Here is a 15,976-nt window from a genome sequence, read left to right on the forward strand (position 1 = left end):
GACTGCAGAGCATATGGGACACCTGCTCAGCTGAAAGGCTGCCCAAGCCACCAGCCTTGCAGGGAAGGTACGTACACCTTACAAACAAGCAGGTGTTTCTACCAAATGTGATACAAAACGGGCATTGCAGTCATCAGAGTGGAAACTGAAATGAGTTTAAACGCAGTGTTACATCCACCATTTATCTATCAATGAAAAGACCCAAACTATCGATGTGGCCGTGTGCGGATGCGGGTAATGCTGCAAGCCGGTGAAGCGACCTAGCCAGATGCAGCGGGGTATCGCCGTGCACAGCGGCACCGTGATGGATGTCATGTCAGAGCTTTGGCTGCTCTTTTGACCCTATCTTGAATGAGCTCAGGACTGGTTTCTTCTTCCCTTTGTATTATTTAAAGATTTTCCTTTCAGTAGGTAACTGCATTTGGTAGCAGAAATAGAATTATTAGTGGAATAAAGCGTGTTTGATTTTGCTGCGATGTGAAGCACTGCGTCAGGACACAGCCTTGGAGGGGAGGTTTGGCTGATTTGCTCATTATAGCTCCTGCTATTTTGTAAGATTTCATGGGATTCAGGATGCGAATGGGTTTACATTGTACTGCAATGCTAACCTCAAAAAGCTTTCAAAAAGCACGTTTTAAAATTTCTCTGTGGAATTTACTTTCGCCAGTGTGTTAAGCTTAGAATGTGCTCAGAAATACCAGGTGTGGGTGAAGCCTCAAGTAATTCATTAGCGTGGATTTATCCAGCTTGAATTTCTAGACAAGGCTTTCCCCATCTCAATAGTTAAAAGAAAATGGTGGTTTTGCAGCCAAAGCAATAATTTATGTGTCCCTACATACACAGATATATAGGACAGGGCTAGATTAAGTTCCCCTCCCTCCACCAAACCATCTGAGCACTTTCCCTGTTAATTAGTTTGGCAGATGTAATGCCCTTCATTAAATTCTTGGTGTCTCTGACCCCCTTCTATTTTATGGCTACCCCTGCCTGACGAAGCAAGTGAAATTATGGCTGTAATCATGTGGATGTTTTGCTTAAACAAAGGCAGCATCCTAGGAGGTGGCTGTACAACACTGTTACGTGCTCGCTGGATGCTCCATATGGCTGGTAGCTGTCAGCGTGCGAGTCTCAGGCAGAAGCAACTTCAGCTTCACGTTTCCAAGGGGAATCTCTGAGCAGCCCCTCTGGAGAGGCATTCCCTCTTCCCTGCTAAACCTCATGCAAAATGAAAAGACGCGCATGCCCGGCTCATGTGTGAGATAGGAAAGCGCTGATATAATATTGTACCCAGAGGCTTTTCTCCCCACACCAAGGCGAATCCAGCTAGAAACTCCTCCTTGCTGTGCAGCAGCCTACAGTGACAAATTGATGCTGCGGCAGATTTTTTTTTCCTTTTTTTTTTTTTTCTGCAGTCTTAGCATAAAATGGTCAAAATGATGTTCCACCACAGAATTCAATTTCACAGTTCAGTTGGGTCCTTGATTACACTGCCAAATTCAGATTAATGTGCATTTAACTAACATGGATCAGGGACTGCTGGCTGGCAGCCAGCAGTAATAGTAGCAACTGTGAGCTGTGTATTTTGCTGCTCTGTCCATTCCTGTGCACCACCACTAAAATTGATTGATTAAATGAACTCGTTGCCATAATTATTTGTAATTGTGCTACATCATGAGCCTGTGTCACCCCACCCCCCTGCTCTGAGATGCTCCACATGTCGTCAGGATTCACGTATGTTTTATCGTAAATGTGGAGATGCTCTTTTTCCAGGGGAAAAAAATGTAATTTTGTTATGGGTGGGGTTTTTTTGGTCTTACATCCTTTTTATTTTTTTAAAACAAACTGTTGTGTTTGTGAATGCGAAGTATTCATTTGCTTTCAGTGTAAGAAGCTTAGAAAAGCTTGGGAAATAAAAAGAAAGAAAAGAACCTGCAAATGAACAAGGCCTCCCATCAGGATAATTTCCTCTGCGATTGTGTCTGATTTCAGATTAAAATTAGCAGTTTCATGATGCTGCAGTTAAGTAGTGTGTCACTCTGGAAAATCATTTAAGAAATGGTAAATTGAATTAGGCTCCTCGTCATACTCATGTATGCAGTCACTCTAACAGCAGCTGGTAGCGGGAGACGACAGGGATTTCAAGGTACCACTGCCTCTGCAAGAAGTGGTTGGGTCATCCCTGAATTGCTGGAGAAAAGTGTAAGAAACGTCTAAGGGCTGAGAGTGAAAACCCAGGAACAGGTGTTTGAAAGGAAAGACCCAAACTGGAATTTGCCAAAGGGCTGCTGGTTGTGAAAGGGATGAATTCTTGGAGAAAATGGCCCAGAGAGCCTGCAGGGCATTGCAGATAGAGAGCAAATACACTTTTTGGAGCTTACACTTTCATTAAACAAAGATTACTGTATCTACAAACAGGTACCTGGACAGAAGAATGGACCTGAGATGCACAAAAGATCTCGTGGTCCTCCCTGGCCCAATTTTAGTGCTGATGACAGCACAGCAGCCCAGTGGTCTAAAAATCTATTTTCAGATACAGGAAGCAGTGTCAGGTTGAGAGGAACAGGTACATGCGGGAACACGTTGTGCCAGCACCCACTGAGGACCTCGGGGGGTGCCGGAAACGAACTGAGTGGATGGACAGCCAGCAAGCGGTCTGCTCAGCCATGTTCACTCATCTGCTTTTGCGTTGCAGGTGGATTATGATCGAGCGCAGCTGGTCATTAGCCCACCTCTCTCTGGATCGGACACCTACCCCAGGGGCCCAGTAAAGCTACCTCAAAGTCAGAGCAAAGTCAGCTATTCAAGCAGCAGCTACCAGTACCCTCTGCTCTATCACAAAGCATCCCACTATCACCAGCCATCTCTCCAGCCCAGTTCTCCCTGTATTTCCACAGCCTCCTACCCCAGCTCCCCAAGTATCACGTCAAGTGCTTATCCTCCTCCCAGCTGGGGATCCTCCTCGGACCAGCAGCCCTCCAGGGTGTCCCATGAACAATTCAGAGCTGCTCTGCAGCTTGTGGTCAGTCCCGGCGACCCCCGGGAGTACTTGGACAGCTTCATCAAGATCGGGGAGGGCTCCACGGGGATTGTCTGCATTGCCACTGAGAAGCACACAGGAAAGCAAGTCGCCGTGAAGAAGATGGATCTCAGGAAACAGCAGAGGAGGGAGCTGCTCTTCAATGAGGTACATTGTTTTGGGTGGTGCGACAGGTTTTGCAGGTGGAAGGTTCAGCAGGAGACATGGACCAAATGGCAACCCCAAAAGCCAAATGAATATATTTCTAGAAGAGGGGGTGAGTTCCACGTGTATCTGTGCTATATAAATATTTTATAGCCAGGTCAGTTTCAAATAAGCTACATGTCCTGGCTTTAAACCTCTAATGTGGTGGGAAGTCACAGAAAACAGCTAAGAAATCTGTCAGCTGGTCCGTGCAGCACATTAGGTGCACAGACATAGTCAGGCTGCCTTTTTTAGAGCATTCGCTGGTGTAGTTTATTCTTCTGAGGTGGAGGATCCAGACTAACCAGACTATCCAGGAAGCATGTGCACCGTGTTCTGGCATATACATGCTTTTTGTTTCCTCCCTCCTTCCTCTCCTAACCATTAGCAGTCCCTTTGCTTTCTTGATGGTTACTAAGCAAAGAGCTGACAGTCATTTCTTCATGGAACTGTCTGTGTTAATTCCCGCATCTCCTTTCCTGAGTAGCTGCAGCCAGTTCAGAGTCCACAACTGCTTATGGAAGATTGTTTTCCCCATTATGTTATTTTAAATTTAAGAACACTGGTTTTTATTTGCCACTTTTCCACCCAGTTGTTTGGTGCTGAGAGTTCATTCTCCAACTCGAAGAGTTTCTCCTTTTTCCCTCTTACTGCCTTAAAGAAGCTAGTGGTGTGTGTTGTCCACTCCACTTTTTAGATCACTTGTGAATATGCTGGTAAAACCACAAAGACCGCAGGTCCCCAGGGAAACTTCTTGTGAGAAGTAACCTTTTGATTCTGTCATTTGTTTCCTGTATTTTAACTATAAGAGGGTCTTCCCACACCACATAACAGACTGGTTTCTTTAAAGCCTTTAAAAACTTAGCGTTTTTTATTTAAAATACTAGTTTTTAACAAACATCACACAGTTTTTCTTTGCACAGTCCATGACTGTACTGAATATTTTGGCTTTGTTTTGCCTCTGCTGGGAGACTGCCCTTAACTGCGCTGTGGTAGCTCTAACCGAGCATCTCTTGAAGAGTAACATCTTGACACGAGTCCTACATGCTGTGCAGGACCAAGCTGCTTCCCTGACATGCTCCAGTCACTTGTGTCATCTGAAAATTTCTTTTCAGCCATGCTGATATTCCTCCATCTATAATGAAGCCTTCCTTGGCTGTTGTTTTCTCTCCTGATCGCCCTGCTGACATCCCTCAGTACCATGAGGTGATGGTCACTGCCTTGGCTGGGCTGCTGCTGCTGTGGTCCCAATTCTGTACAGTCCCTTTTAGATGTGGGATTTGAGTCATCTTATGACTATTCCCTATATTACCAACATTTTCTTAAAATTCTGTGCAAAGTACCGTTTGATACATGATGAAGACTACTTTGATGGGTTGTGATTGATCCGGTAAAAAAGGAAAAACCTCTCTTGTACTGAAGGCAGCTGGCAATAAAAAAGCAATGAAATAAATAGTCCTGTTCCTGCAGTCTGAAAAAAACCAATTATCTCCCACTTTAGCAACTAAAGATTCTTCTTCCTAATGCGTTTACGATGACTGTTATTTTTATGTAAATAAATTGATTTTTGTTTATGCTTTGGCATAAGAATTAGAGAGGATGTGATTCGTAGCAGAACCTTTACTAAGCACAAAGAGAAAAGTACAGTGAAGAAGAAGGTCAAAGCAAGTGTCAGATAGTGCTTGTAGCAATTCACGTATCGTCTTTTTCTTCCTCACAGGTCGTAATCATGCGAGATTACCATCATGAAAACGTGGTTGATATGTACAACAGTTACCTTGTTGCGGATGAGCTGTGGGTTGTGATGGAGTTTCTGGAGGGTGGCGCTTTGACGGATATAGTGACTCACACGAGGTGGGTTGGGTCTGCTGCGCTAGCAACTGGCAGCATAAATCCTACAGTGTGAGCTGGGCAGGAGGGAGATGCTGCGGCCTTCCTTCAGGGGTACCGCTGGACTGTGCCCTCCGGACCTCACCTCCTGTTGAGGGACGCTGGGTTCCTCCTGCCTCTATATATGTATTTTTTCATAGATATTTACTGCTGTATGTTTGTATTATATACAAAATACATATATACAAACATAAAAATACATACATACATAGATTATACATACCTGGAAAATATATATACATAGATATGTGTATGTATGTATGTGCATAGCGTTATATGTACCTGTGTTTGTATGTATCTACATGTACTTACATAGACACATACTATAGCATGCTCACTTTACCAGCATAAAGAAGCCCCTGGCAGACTGAATTCCTGTCAGTGCCACCATTTTTTTGAATGGAATGGAAAGAAATACCTGAAAGGGCTCGCTGGTAGGTGAGGATTTGCTAATGCTTTAGGAAGTAATTTAGCAGCAACACGACTTTTATCCATTAGTTCCTCAAATGGCAAAAAAACCCCTTCTTTTCCGTGCTTGGTGATCTGTATCATTTTTTGCTGTTGTATTATGTCAGTTGTAAGGGTGATTTCTCTCTCTACTCCTAACCCATGTAACCACGCTGTCAAAAATGTTAACTGCAAACTGAGCCTAAGATGTAATGGGAAAAGTATTTTTGTATCAGATTATTTGCGCTTATGGTAGGGCTTGTTCCCACGTTTCAGTTAACATCACAACTTTAAACAAGGCTATTCGCCAGCACAAAAGCTGTAGTGTACTCCTCTTCGGAGTAGGGACATTAGATTTTACAGCCCTCTTTACATCTGCTCTTCACTCATCTTTTCCTGATAAGCAGGATAAAAGGAGATAGGGAAGAGGAAGTCTTTATTTAATTTCTTCATCTTGAATTAAAAAAAAAAGTCCCACACGATTCCAGTGAGGGAGTATTTAGGTGAACAGGAAGAAAAGCAAGGAGTAGTAAATTAGAAACATTGTCATGTCTCATAGTTTAATGATGCTTTTAGATCCTACCAAATAAGAGTTGTAATACAGGTATTTTATTTTTTAGTGTTGCCTTAGCTGATGTGCTGAAATAATTGATAGTATTGCAAGTCATTTGTTAACTACTGTTCCCCAGAATGTTGAAAGCCCCATCTTAGATATTTCTGACAGGAGTTTAACAGCAAACAGATGTTCTTTTTTTATTCACAATAGTCTTTCCTTAATCTTCTGGGTTTGTTTTCTTCTACATTGTATAACCTTCCCTCAAAGATTTTGCTAAAATACTGCAAATGGCACACAAAATTAAAGAAGAAAGCTCCACAGGTATTTTTATCCTTGCACAGTAGGGATGCTGGGATCATGCAGCAGTGCGGCAGAGGGGTCAGGGTGTGCCACCCATCCTGGCCATTGCTATCGCATGGTGCAGGCAGCTTCTTCCAAAATGGGCTTTTGCACACGTGCACAGAAATGAGGACTCCTGCTGTTTATTTTTCTACTGAAATACCCTGAATATTTTTATAGAAGGCATAAAAGCAAAGAGGCGTTCTTGAAGAGCTACACCCAGGGCCTGACTTTTTGTCTGCACAGTTAAGAGTGTTTTTTTCTCATATTTATTCTATGCATTTTTCCATCCTTGTAGTGATTTACCCTCCTTGGCAAGCAGTAAGTTTACTGTAAATAAGGCATTTCTGTTATTTCCCAGAGGGAAGCTGGCTCACTGTAACATGCCTCATCACATAATATACTCTGCTTTTTCAGTGCTGCAGGGAGACTTATCCAGACCTTGTTGCAGGGTTGTTGCTCACCCCTCATCTCCACTCTTTTGACAGAGATTGGACCAGAGAGTCACCCCATGGAGCCATTGTGTTGAATATCTTCTGGCTGTCCCTACGCTGGCATGAAGGGGGACTTGCGCTTCTTTGCTCCAGCTCCCCTTTCATGCTGTCTTTGTCAATGCTCAGCTCATTTTTCCACTTTGCTGTTTCAGAATGAATGAGGAGCAGATAGCGACCGTCTGCCTGTCCGTCCTGAGAGCCCTGTCCTACCTGCACAACCAAGGCGTCATCCACCGCGACATCAAAAGTGACTCTATCCTTCTCACAAGTGATGGGAGGGTGAGTGCCCAACATTTCTCCTGCCGCCTCTCGGGGGTGGCATGAAAATAGCTATGCACTTTCAAAGTGACACTAACTTAAAAAAAAAAAAGCCAGGCCTGTGAAATCATGGGATATGGCCTGTGAATAACTTGTTAGAGAGCTGAATCAGAAAAACACAGGCCTGCCCTGGCCAGTGATTGACATCTGCGCTGCATGCAGAGTCCCTGAGGGGGATCGGAGCTGTCAAAAGTCAGTGGCAGAAGCAACTATGGGTGATGGTTTGGTGACGGTGGACTCTTATGCTGCACCACTCCTACTCTGATCCCTCTCAAAAATGTTTTCCTTTTACTACATTTAGTTATCCTTTAATTAGCAAGCTTCTATACATTTGCTCGATTTTCCCAAGCGAGTTAGGAGGCGAACATCAATCTATACGACTAGGAAATATTCTGCGTTACTGCTGAAACAATTCCCCGATGGTAAGAGTAGCTTTTACCATAGGTACACTTAGAAGATGTGTGAAAATACCTATCCCAGCCTTCCCTTTACTTGAATGGGATGCTGCTGTCAGCGAATTGGTGTTTCTTTGTGGTGTTAATGAGTGGGGAGAGAGGGAAAGAAAATGCTGCACATGACCTGCCCAATAAACAAAATAAAGTTTGCACGTAAAAAAATATTACTTCAGTAGTGTTTGGTCCCAAGGAAATTGTTATTCCCTTACAAGGAGAAAAGTGGTTCTGGGCTAGCAGTTATTTCTAGGCATACACAGCCATAAAACATGAGGCATCTAAACTTGGGGCACCCAAAGGCAAATCACTCTTAAACATAAAAGCCTAATCTCTGCTTGAGTTAGGCACTACTTTGCATCTCATCTTGTGGCCCCGTTGGGATAATTTGAGTAGAAGCTAATGCACTCATGGCCAGTGAGTCCCATAAGCAGGGCTTTAAGGGTTGCTCCACTGGCATTACACACCTGTCAAAAACAAGATTTAGTGGGTTGCACTCGGCCCAAAAGCAGCTGGTCAGTCCGGAGCCAAACCTTCAGAAGGTAAAACTCCTGGCTTCCCAGCCCTAACCAAAGGTTCACCTTTATAATTTGATTCCCACTTCACCAAGGGAAGGGGATTTTCTTCCGGCAGCAGTCACAGCCCTGCTCCTGTTAATCCTGTTGAGGGAAGAAAATTCCACGTGTGTAGGAGTTTTCCAGTTGTGATTTCAATCCATGTTGATGAAATAGGATCTGATCTGCTCTCAGGATCTGCATAACGTTATACTCATTACTCCAGTACTTATTATCTGCATTGCAGATTTCTTCATGGCTGTGTTGTGCAATTATCTTTTTTTAGAAAATCGTCTTCTTTTATGTACTTGAATGAGCAAGAGATATGCAAAACCTCTTGTGCTCCTACAAAAGAAAATGGGGCTCTGCTTCCAAAATATGCATTATTTCTTCCATTCTTCATCCTGTAAACTGAAAAATACATTTAGCATGGAGAGCTTGGCTATTATTGGCTTTGTTTTAGAAATACCAACAATCATTTCATAATTCTGTTAAAAATAATACCCTTAGTTTTTAAAAAAAGTAACATCTGCACTGAATCCAAAAGAAAACAAATCAGTGCTGATAATAAAATGCTGATCTATACAATGCAGGGATTTATGCAACTTCCTGCTTCAGTCGTCCTGAGGCTGTTTGGGCTCCCTCCGTATCCCCAGGCGCCGAGCACGTGGTCGGATACACAGCTTATGGACCTTGGGCATGGGTCACCGTTGCACCGTGCAGTGTGGAGCTGGGGGTGATGGGGGTTAGGCTAAGGTCCAGGAAAACCCTTCTGATAGCTTCTAGGCCTCCAAATAAATACCTGGAGGGGGGAAATCCCAAAGACTTTAGCTGTAAGGAACAAGCTGCTTCTGGAATGGGGTGATGCCACCGACACCCAGCCCAGCTCGTTTTGGTTGGGGGTTGGAGGAGTTTCCACCTTGCCGTCATAGAGCACCAGAGAAGGGGAGGCGATAATTTGCCATAATTTATGTTGGGAAAAAAAAAAACAAAACTGGCATAAAAGAGCAGGCACATGATGCAGCAAGAGCTGCTCTCTGGAGTGCTTGTGTAGCCCATTATTTCTATTTCAGGTCACTGCCACAGCTACTCAAGGACAGTATTGGCTTTAATTCCTGCCTTCCCAAGCAAAGGGAGCAGGTCCCCTTATCTCTTACAATCATTTTGGAGGAGTCTCGTACCCTTCCCTGCCTTCCCCAGATGAGCTCATCTGCTTCATAAAGATGACAGTTTCTTTAGTGATAGTCCACAGTATGAGGTCCTGGTCTTGAAAAGTCATTGGCAGGGTTATTGCTTTCTGTGAGTGTTAGGTCATCCTCTCTGTGGTAAAAGAAAACAGGGTGAATGCTACTTGTTTCATGTGTTTTCTGGCAAACCCACAGGTCATATCCCTGATACAAATAATAGGAGCGGTGTGTATCACTTGGATTATGTATATTATTGAATAGCAGTATACATACATAGACTACAACCATGAACTTCATATATATGTAATAAATAGATTCATTATAAACCACTGTTACTTCAGAATTTTTTTGCTTTCCTTCTATTTTTTAAATATTCTAAGCCATTTATCACCTCCACATCTTTTGCTGGTGGAGAGGCAATGAGCTATGGCAGGCGATGTTAGCAATGAGCACCACTGCCACTCTCCCCTGCCTCTTTCCCTTGCCTTCATTTCGATGAGCGGCATGTTCCCCAGACTACATTGCCAGCTCCAGCCATGCTTCCAAAACTGCTGCTGTCCTGGCCCAGGTCAACACTGCAGCTCCGTCCCTGTCCCCCATTCTGCAGCTGGAGGTGATTCTCCTGGAGGCACATGTGCTTTGGAGGAGTTTGCCTTGCTATTCAAGGGGGGCTTTTTCTTTTTCTTTTCAGATAAAATTGTCTGACTTCGGGTTCTGCGCCCAAGTGTCAAAGGAGGTGCCTAGGAGGAAGTCCCTAGTTGGGACGCCGTACTGGATGGCGCCAGAGGTGATATCCCGCCTGCCCTATGGCACCGAGGTGAGCACAGCGGGGCACTGCGCGCCCACCCAGCCCTGAGCAGCTGTTTTCCCTCTGCGTGGTGCCTTGGGTGACCCTGCCGAGCCCTGTCAGAACCATGCAGTTCAAATGCATTTACGCAGATATGCTAAATAGCAGCAATTATGTTTACCCTTGTTTTAAAGTACTTCTCCAAGACAAAGTTGTTAAATAACAACTCCATTTAGTGCACTGAACAAGGTAATGCTTTCACATGTTTTAACTCAGGGTGCTGTATTAAAGGAACCTGGCATCATTTTCACATCATGAACATCCCTTTGATAATCTTTAATATCAAGCCTGCTTACAGGTGTCTACACCTGCATATGCCAAACCAGCAGCCAAATCACATGCCTGTCCTGCACAGCCAGGTCACATCAGCCTTTGTAGGGACCTGCAGGCAGTGATCCACTCTGCTTTCATCCAGCTAAAGCCTGAGATCCCCTTCCTCTGGAATAGTGCCGGCAAAGGCGCAGGCACGGTCCTGTAGGGTTCCAAACACAGGAGCTGGCCGGGTGGCTTGGCTTGCCACCCTCTTGTAGCAGTCGCCTTGCAGCCATTGCTCTCATTAGTTGAGAGTCGGGGGTGGGGGGTGGGGGGGGGTGTGTAGCTGTGGGAACTACTTTAAGCACTGCCAAATGGGTTGAAAAAGGCAATTCACACATTTTTATTGGAACCTTTTAGATGAGCCCAGAAGGGTGGGGACCCTACCGCTCTGCAAAGCCGAACACCATCTGTTAGGAAGCTCTGAGTCAGGGCACCTCTGCACTGCCAGCCTGGGAAGTGCAATCCCCTCTCCCGCACTCATGTGACTCATGCCTCCCCCAGCCAGAGATGCGGCTGCATTTTCTCCTGTACGTGGTGAGGGGAGTCATCATGTGCTTGGTAGTGCCTGTAGTAACAGCTGTTGAGAACAAACCCGCCTGTCAAATATAGATATATTTACACACAGAGACACACACACACAGAGACACACACACACACACACACGGAATTACAGCCATCACCAGTGGACTGGGATTCTGGAGCAGCTCTGCAGCAGGGCAGGACCAAAGAAAAAAAAAAAGTTTTGTTTTGTTTTTTAAGCTGTAGCTGAATCATTTTCCAAAGAGATTATATAATGAGTCAGCCATGCTTACTGGAAACGGGCCCAGGTATAGTAAGTGCTTGCGTTTGCCTTGGGGGTCTCAGATGGAGTTCCTGTGGTCTTTAAGATTCAGGGGAAGCAGAGTAACTGATTTCACAGCAGCTGACTTGTACTGTGCCCTCCCACGAGCTGCACCTTTCTGCAGCACTGCAGAGCCAACCTGGGGTAAATACTCCATGGGTGCACATCAGTGCAGCTGAACTGCAGTGCAGCAGGGTGCAGCCAGCCTCTCAAATGAACAAGCCTTAGCAGTGCTTCTGGCAGACATCACCTAAACCAGCTGCAGACCCGAGTTTATAAGTTGTTTCTAATTTTTCTTCAACACACTTACTGCTCAGAACTGAAAATTGTTGTCGGTTGTATAAGAAAGATTTCCGCTGATGCTCACTGGACTGTTGGCTTAGGCTGGATGTAGACAGCAGGTACCACAGCATGAGCCAGCTCCAAGGCTTGCGTGACCCTAAGCGTTGAGCCTGTTAGCCCCCTTGCTGCATAGCCAGTGGCATTTACAAATGGCCTGTGTGTTACAGGTGGATATCTGGTCCCTGGGCATCATGGTGATAGAGATGATAGATGGTGAACCGCCCTACTTCAATGAGCCGCCGCTGCAGGCCATGCGCCGAATCCGGGATAACTTACCGCCCCGGCTGAAGGACGTGCACAAGGTCAGACTCCCCATAGGTGATGAGGGTCTTGCATGTACAAACATTTAATAAAACCGTAGCCACGCACTTCCATGCCCAAAGGATAAATCACATCTTTAAGGTACCCCCCCCCCCGCCCTTGAGCAGCGGGTCCTACACAGGACGTGCGTGGGGAGGATGTGAGGCTGAAGCCTCACCAAACCGTAGTCTTTTTGTGCCTGGTCCTGGCTTTGCTTTTGCAGCAAGTGATGGTGAAGGGAGCTGGGCAGAGCCTCGTGCTCCCTGTGCTTCCCACTATGCCCAAGGACTAGAGCAAGTCGGCACGTCAGCCCTGCTGCAGCTGGGTTGGTACATCCCTGCCCAGTGCCAAAGCTGTTGGGTCTCTCCCATTTTGGGTGTGCTTCTACAAGTCAGACCCCAGCCCTCAGCATAGGTTAATGCTTTTCTCACCCACTGTATGCAAAGCTGTACAGTGTGTGCTGTTCTGTACCCCACTGACAACCAAATGCTTGTATCATAACTGGCACACAGATGATGTACAGCCCTTTAGCTGAGCACATCTATAGGATGAACAGCCATAGGAGAGCTCAGTGCATCCCTTGTCCTCCCAAGGAAAGCAGCGTGAACAGACCCCTGTGTACGCTGGCATCGGGGGTCTTTGCCTGGCCCTAACTCCAGTGTGATGTTGCAGGTCTCCTCAGTCCTCCGGGGCTTCTTGGACTCGATGCTGGTGCGGGAGCCCTCACAGAGAGCCACAGCACAGGAACTGTTGAGACACCCATTTCTCAAACTGGCTGGGCCCCCTTCTTGCATCATGCCCCTCATGAGGCAGCACAGGCATCGCTGAAGCTGGCAACTTTTCGGGAGGAGGTCAATGCCGAGTCTGGATAACAGCCATGCAGGAATCCCGGCAGTTGTGTCGGAACCATGGGCAGGGACAAGAGAAACCTTGTGGAGGAAAACCAGCCCCGCAGAAACACTGCGGTGTACAAAAAGTCCAAGGAGGTGCTCTCTGGGGAGTGATCCTGGTCACCAGCTGCGTGGCCACACTCCACCATGGACTGTCGCTCCCCAGCGCTGTCGTCGTCTTGGCCATCCAGACAGAAGGTCCCAAATGCAAACAAGGTTGGAAAGATAATTAGTAGAGGATAGCACAGCCAGCGTGGAACAGCAGAATTTTGTTGCAGGCTACGGCACTTGTATTGCAGAAGAACACTTTTCTGACAAAAAAAAGCACTTTTTAATCTCAGTCATAGCAGCGCAATGTATTTTGCAATGAATTTGTAATTTTCTGTACAGTAAATTTTGATAATTTGCAGTACTTTGTCATGTAACTGTTGTGTTAGTTGGCGTAATAAGTGTAACTTAGCAAGAATTTGAGATGATAAAGTTTGACTTTTTTAACCCTTTTGCAAACAAACAAACAAACAAAAAACCCAAACTCACCTTTAGGAAGTTAGAAGGTTTTGCAGATTTTCCATTGGGGCGAGGAGAGCGCTTATCCCCTGAAGCACCAACGATAAGTGATGCGGTGGGAGCACAGGCAGTCTGGCACTGGGCACTTGCCCTCCCAGCGCTACCAGTGACGCAGCGGCCATCAGAGCTGCTGCTGAATGTTAGTGGTCATCAGGGTCTCCCCAGTTCCCCAGTGGTGGGAGCCAACACCTCTGGCCTACCTGTGCTCAAGGGCCATCTCCTCACGCCATGACAGTCCCTTCGTTTTATGCCACTGTAAGGCCAGTTTTGTTGTCACAGAAACCTCTGTTATTTCTGTCACTCTGGAAGTAGAAAGGGCCGGCAGATGTCTGTCTGCCCGCCCAGCGGGCACCCTCCAGAGCGCAGACAGACCCTTGTGATGCATTACGAGATGTTTGCCACATAGAAGAAGTTGTGCTGCTGTCTAGACCTTTTTGAATGTTGATGCAACAGTTGACTACTACAGTACAATTTTGTGTTATTCGTTGGATGACTTTGCATGTTAACTGTAGGCCTAAATAGATTTGCCTTTAAAAATTTTAGAAGTGTTTCATAATTATTTCAGTGATAAATGAATTTTATTTATTAATGATTAGTTCTTTTGAATTATGTATAATACAAAAGCCATGTTTTTCAATTTTTTTCTTACTGACCTCATTTTATGATCTCATTAAGAAACAGAGCCACTTTGTGAAAACATAGTTTCTTTCTTATTGTGACATTTCATAGAGAATAAATTAATTGTAATTTATGGTCGTAAATTATAACCAAACATCTAAACCTGGCAGGAGCTGTTGCTTAAAGATCTTCCTCCGGGACAAAAGAGTTGCCAATAGTACAGAAGCTCCTTTAGTACTGCCCTTAAAAAGGTAAAGAATATTTGAAGGGAGAGAAACAATTTAAAAAAAAGAAAAGAGGAGATAAATACAAACTCGAACACTGAATAAATGTTCTTACAGCTGTGTGTCTTACTCCCTGCTGCTTTCTCTGCTTAACCATGTTTGCATATTTTAAGGCAATGCTAAAGAAAATGTGTTCGGCTCCTGCTGCAAATGTGCTCCTGGTACCCACCTGCAGAGAGTGCAGCATCTGCCGCGGTCTAAGGCATTCCTATTTTCTAGTGACAACTCAGGAAAAAAGGCTGCACCAGTCCAGGCAGTGACATACGGGCAAAACTGTAATACTAACCACAACAGTAAACTTTTTTAACGACCTTTGAATAAAAAAGGGGTTGGGGTTGGTGGGGTTTTTTTCTTCAATGTTCAGCACATTTTAGGCTGTTCCAAGTGAAGAATTTTCTGCAACTTTCTTATCATTAGATACTTTAAACAGGCATCATGAAGTTTACTGAAAGTTTTGTCTATTTCAAAGGGGGGATTTTTGTGAACACCAACTACTGGTGAGACAAATGCACATGCAAGTTAAATAAAATAATTAATAAACACTTTCATTTTCAGTGGTTTTCTTTTTCCCCAAGCCTTGTTTCTAAATTTGACTCGGTCACACAGCAAGTAACAAGAAAAAAATAGAAGGTCCTTGTGCAAGATATATCTGTATATACACACAGAGAGATATATATGCATAGTGATTTATAGAGCTGCCTCTAATAATTTTGAAGTGCCACTGGCTGTGTCTGTGCTGGAAGGCAGCTGCTTGGTCCTGCTCCTGTGGTGCTTGTCGCAGCTGCGTCCTGGCTCCTGGGTGGGGAGTTGCTAGGATACCCCAGCCTCAGCGGACGCCACAGGGGTTGAGCCCTGGTGCCATGAGGGCTTGGGGTTAGGAAAGCCAGGGGATCCAAAATAAAACCCATGCCTACTCCCCCGGCCATGGGAAGCTGCCAGTCAGGAGTCAGTAGCTGTAAGGGTGCAATAAAACAGGTTGTTTTGTACTTTTTTAATTGTATTTGTTAGTTCAAGATATTTACAAGCGTGAAATGCTGCTGTCCAGCTCTAATTTTCTGAATTAAGACCTCAAAAAAAGAACATCTCAGTGTCAATATATTTTTCTCCTGGTTGATGCCACAATCACGGCATAAATACCTCTGGTAAACTACAGGACATGAGTAAGAATAAGAAGCTTAAGAGTCTGACTGTGCCTCTACCCAAAATTAAGAAAAGGCAAACAGTTGTCCCAAGCATGTCAGACTAAAAACCAAGGAGCAGACGGTTGGAAGAAAAAAGAGCCCCTACATGACCAAACCCTCCCCCCATCTTTAATTTGCTGTGAAGAACATGCAAAGGTTTGCAGCATGATGGGGTGTGGCCAAACCAGGCAGCCTACGAGGTAAATACCCTAAATAAACAAAAACAACCCAAGGTGAGGGGAAAAATTATGGGGGAAATAATCATTCAAATCTGTAACATCAGGCTTTGCAAAAACCTTGATGTGGGAGACCTGCTTTGTTTGTCTCTGGCACCTTC

The 15,976-nt window shown here is 45.0% G+C and overlaps 1 protein-coding gene across 2 annotated transcripts in view; it reads left to right on the top strand.

Annotated features, from left to right (window-relative positions):
• The window catches only part of PAK5 (p21 (RAC1) activated kinase 5), a 91,603-nt gene extending 76,597 nt beyond the window's left edge, over positions 1-15,006 (top strand). For both annotated transcript variants that reach the window (XM_064446785.1, XM_064446786.1), the window contains 6 exons: positions 2,693-3,184; positions 4,941-5,074; positions 7,099-7,225; positions 10,146-10,271; positions 11,967-12,101; positions 12,772-15,006. In XM_064446785.1, coding sequence (XP_064302855.1) covers positions 2,693-3,184; positions 4,941-5,074; positions 7,099-7,225; positions 10,146-10,271; positions 11,967-12,101; positions 12,772-12,927 — 1,170 coding nt within the window. In that variant the 3' untranslated portion in view covers positions 12,928-15,006. The remainder of the gene's footprint in view (positions 1-2,692; positions 3,185-4,940; positions 5,075-7,098; positions 7,226-10,145; positions 10,272-11,966; positions 12,102-12,771) is intronic.
• Positions 15,007-15,976: the final 970 nt, after the last annotated feature.

This window comes from Phalacrocorax carbo, chromosome 3 (assembly GCF_963921805.1).
Source record: "Phalacrocorax carbo chromosome 3, bPhaCar2.1, whole genome shotgun sequence".
Classification (NCBI taxonomy): Eukaryota; Metazoa; Chordata; class Aves; order Suliformes; family Phalacrocoracidae; genus Phalacrocorax; species Phalacrocorax carbo.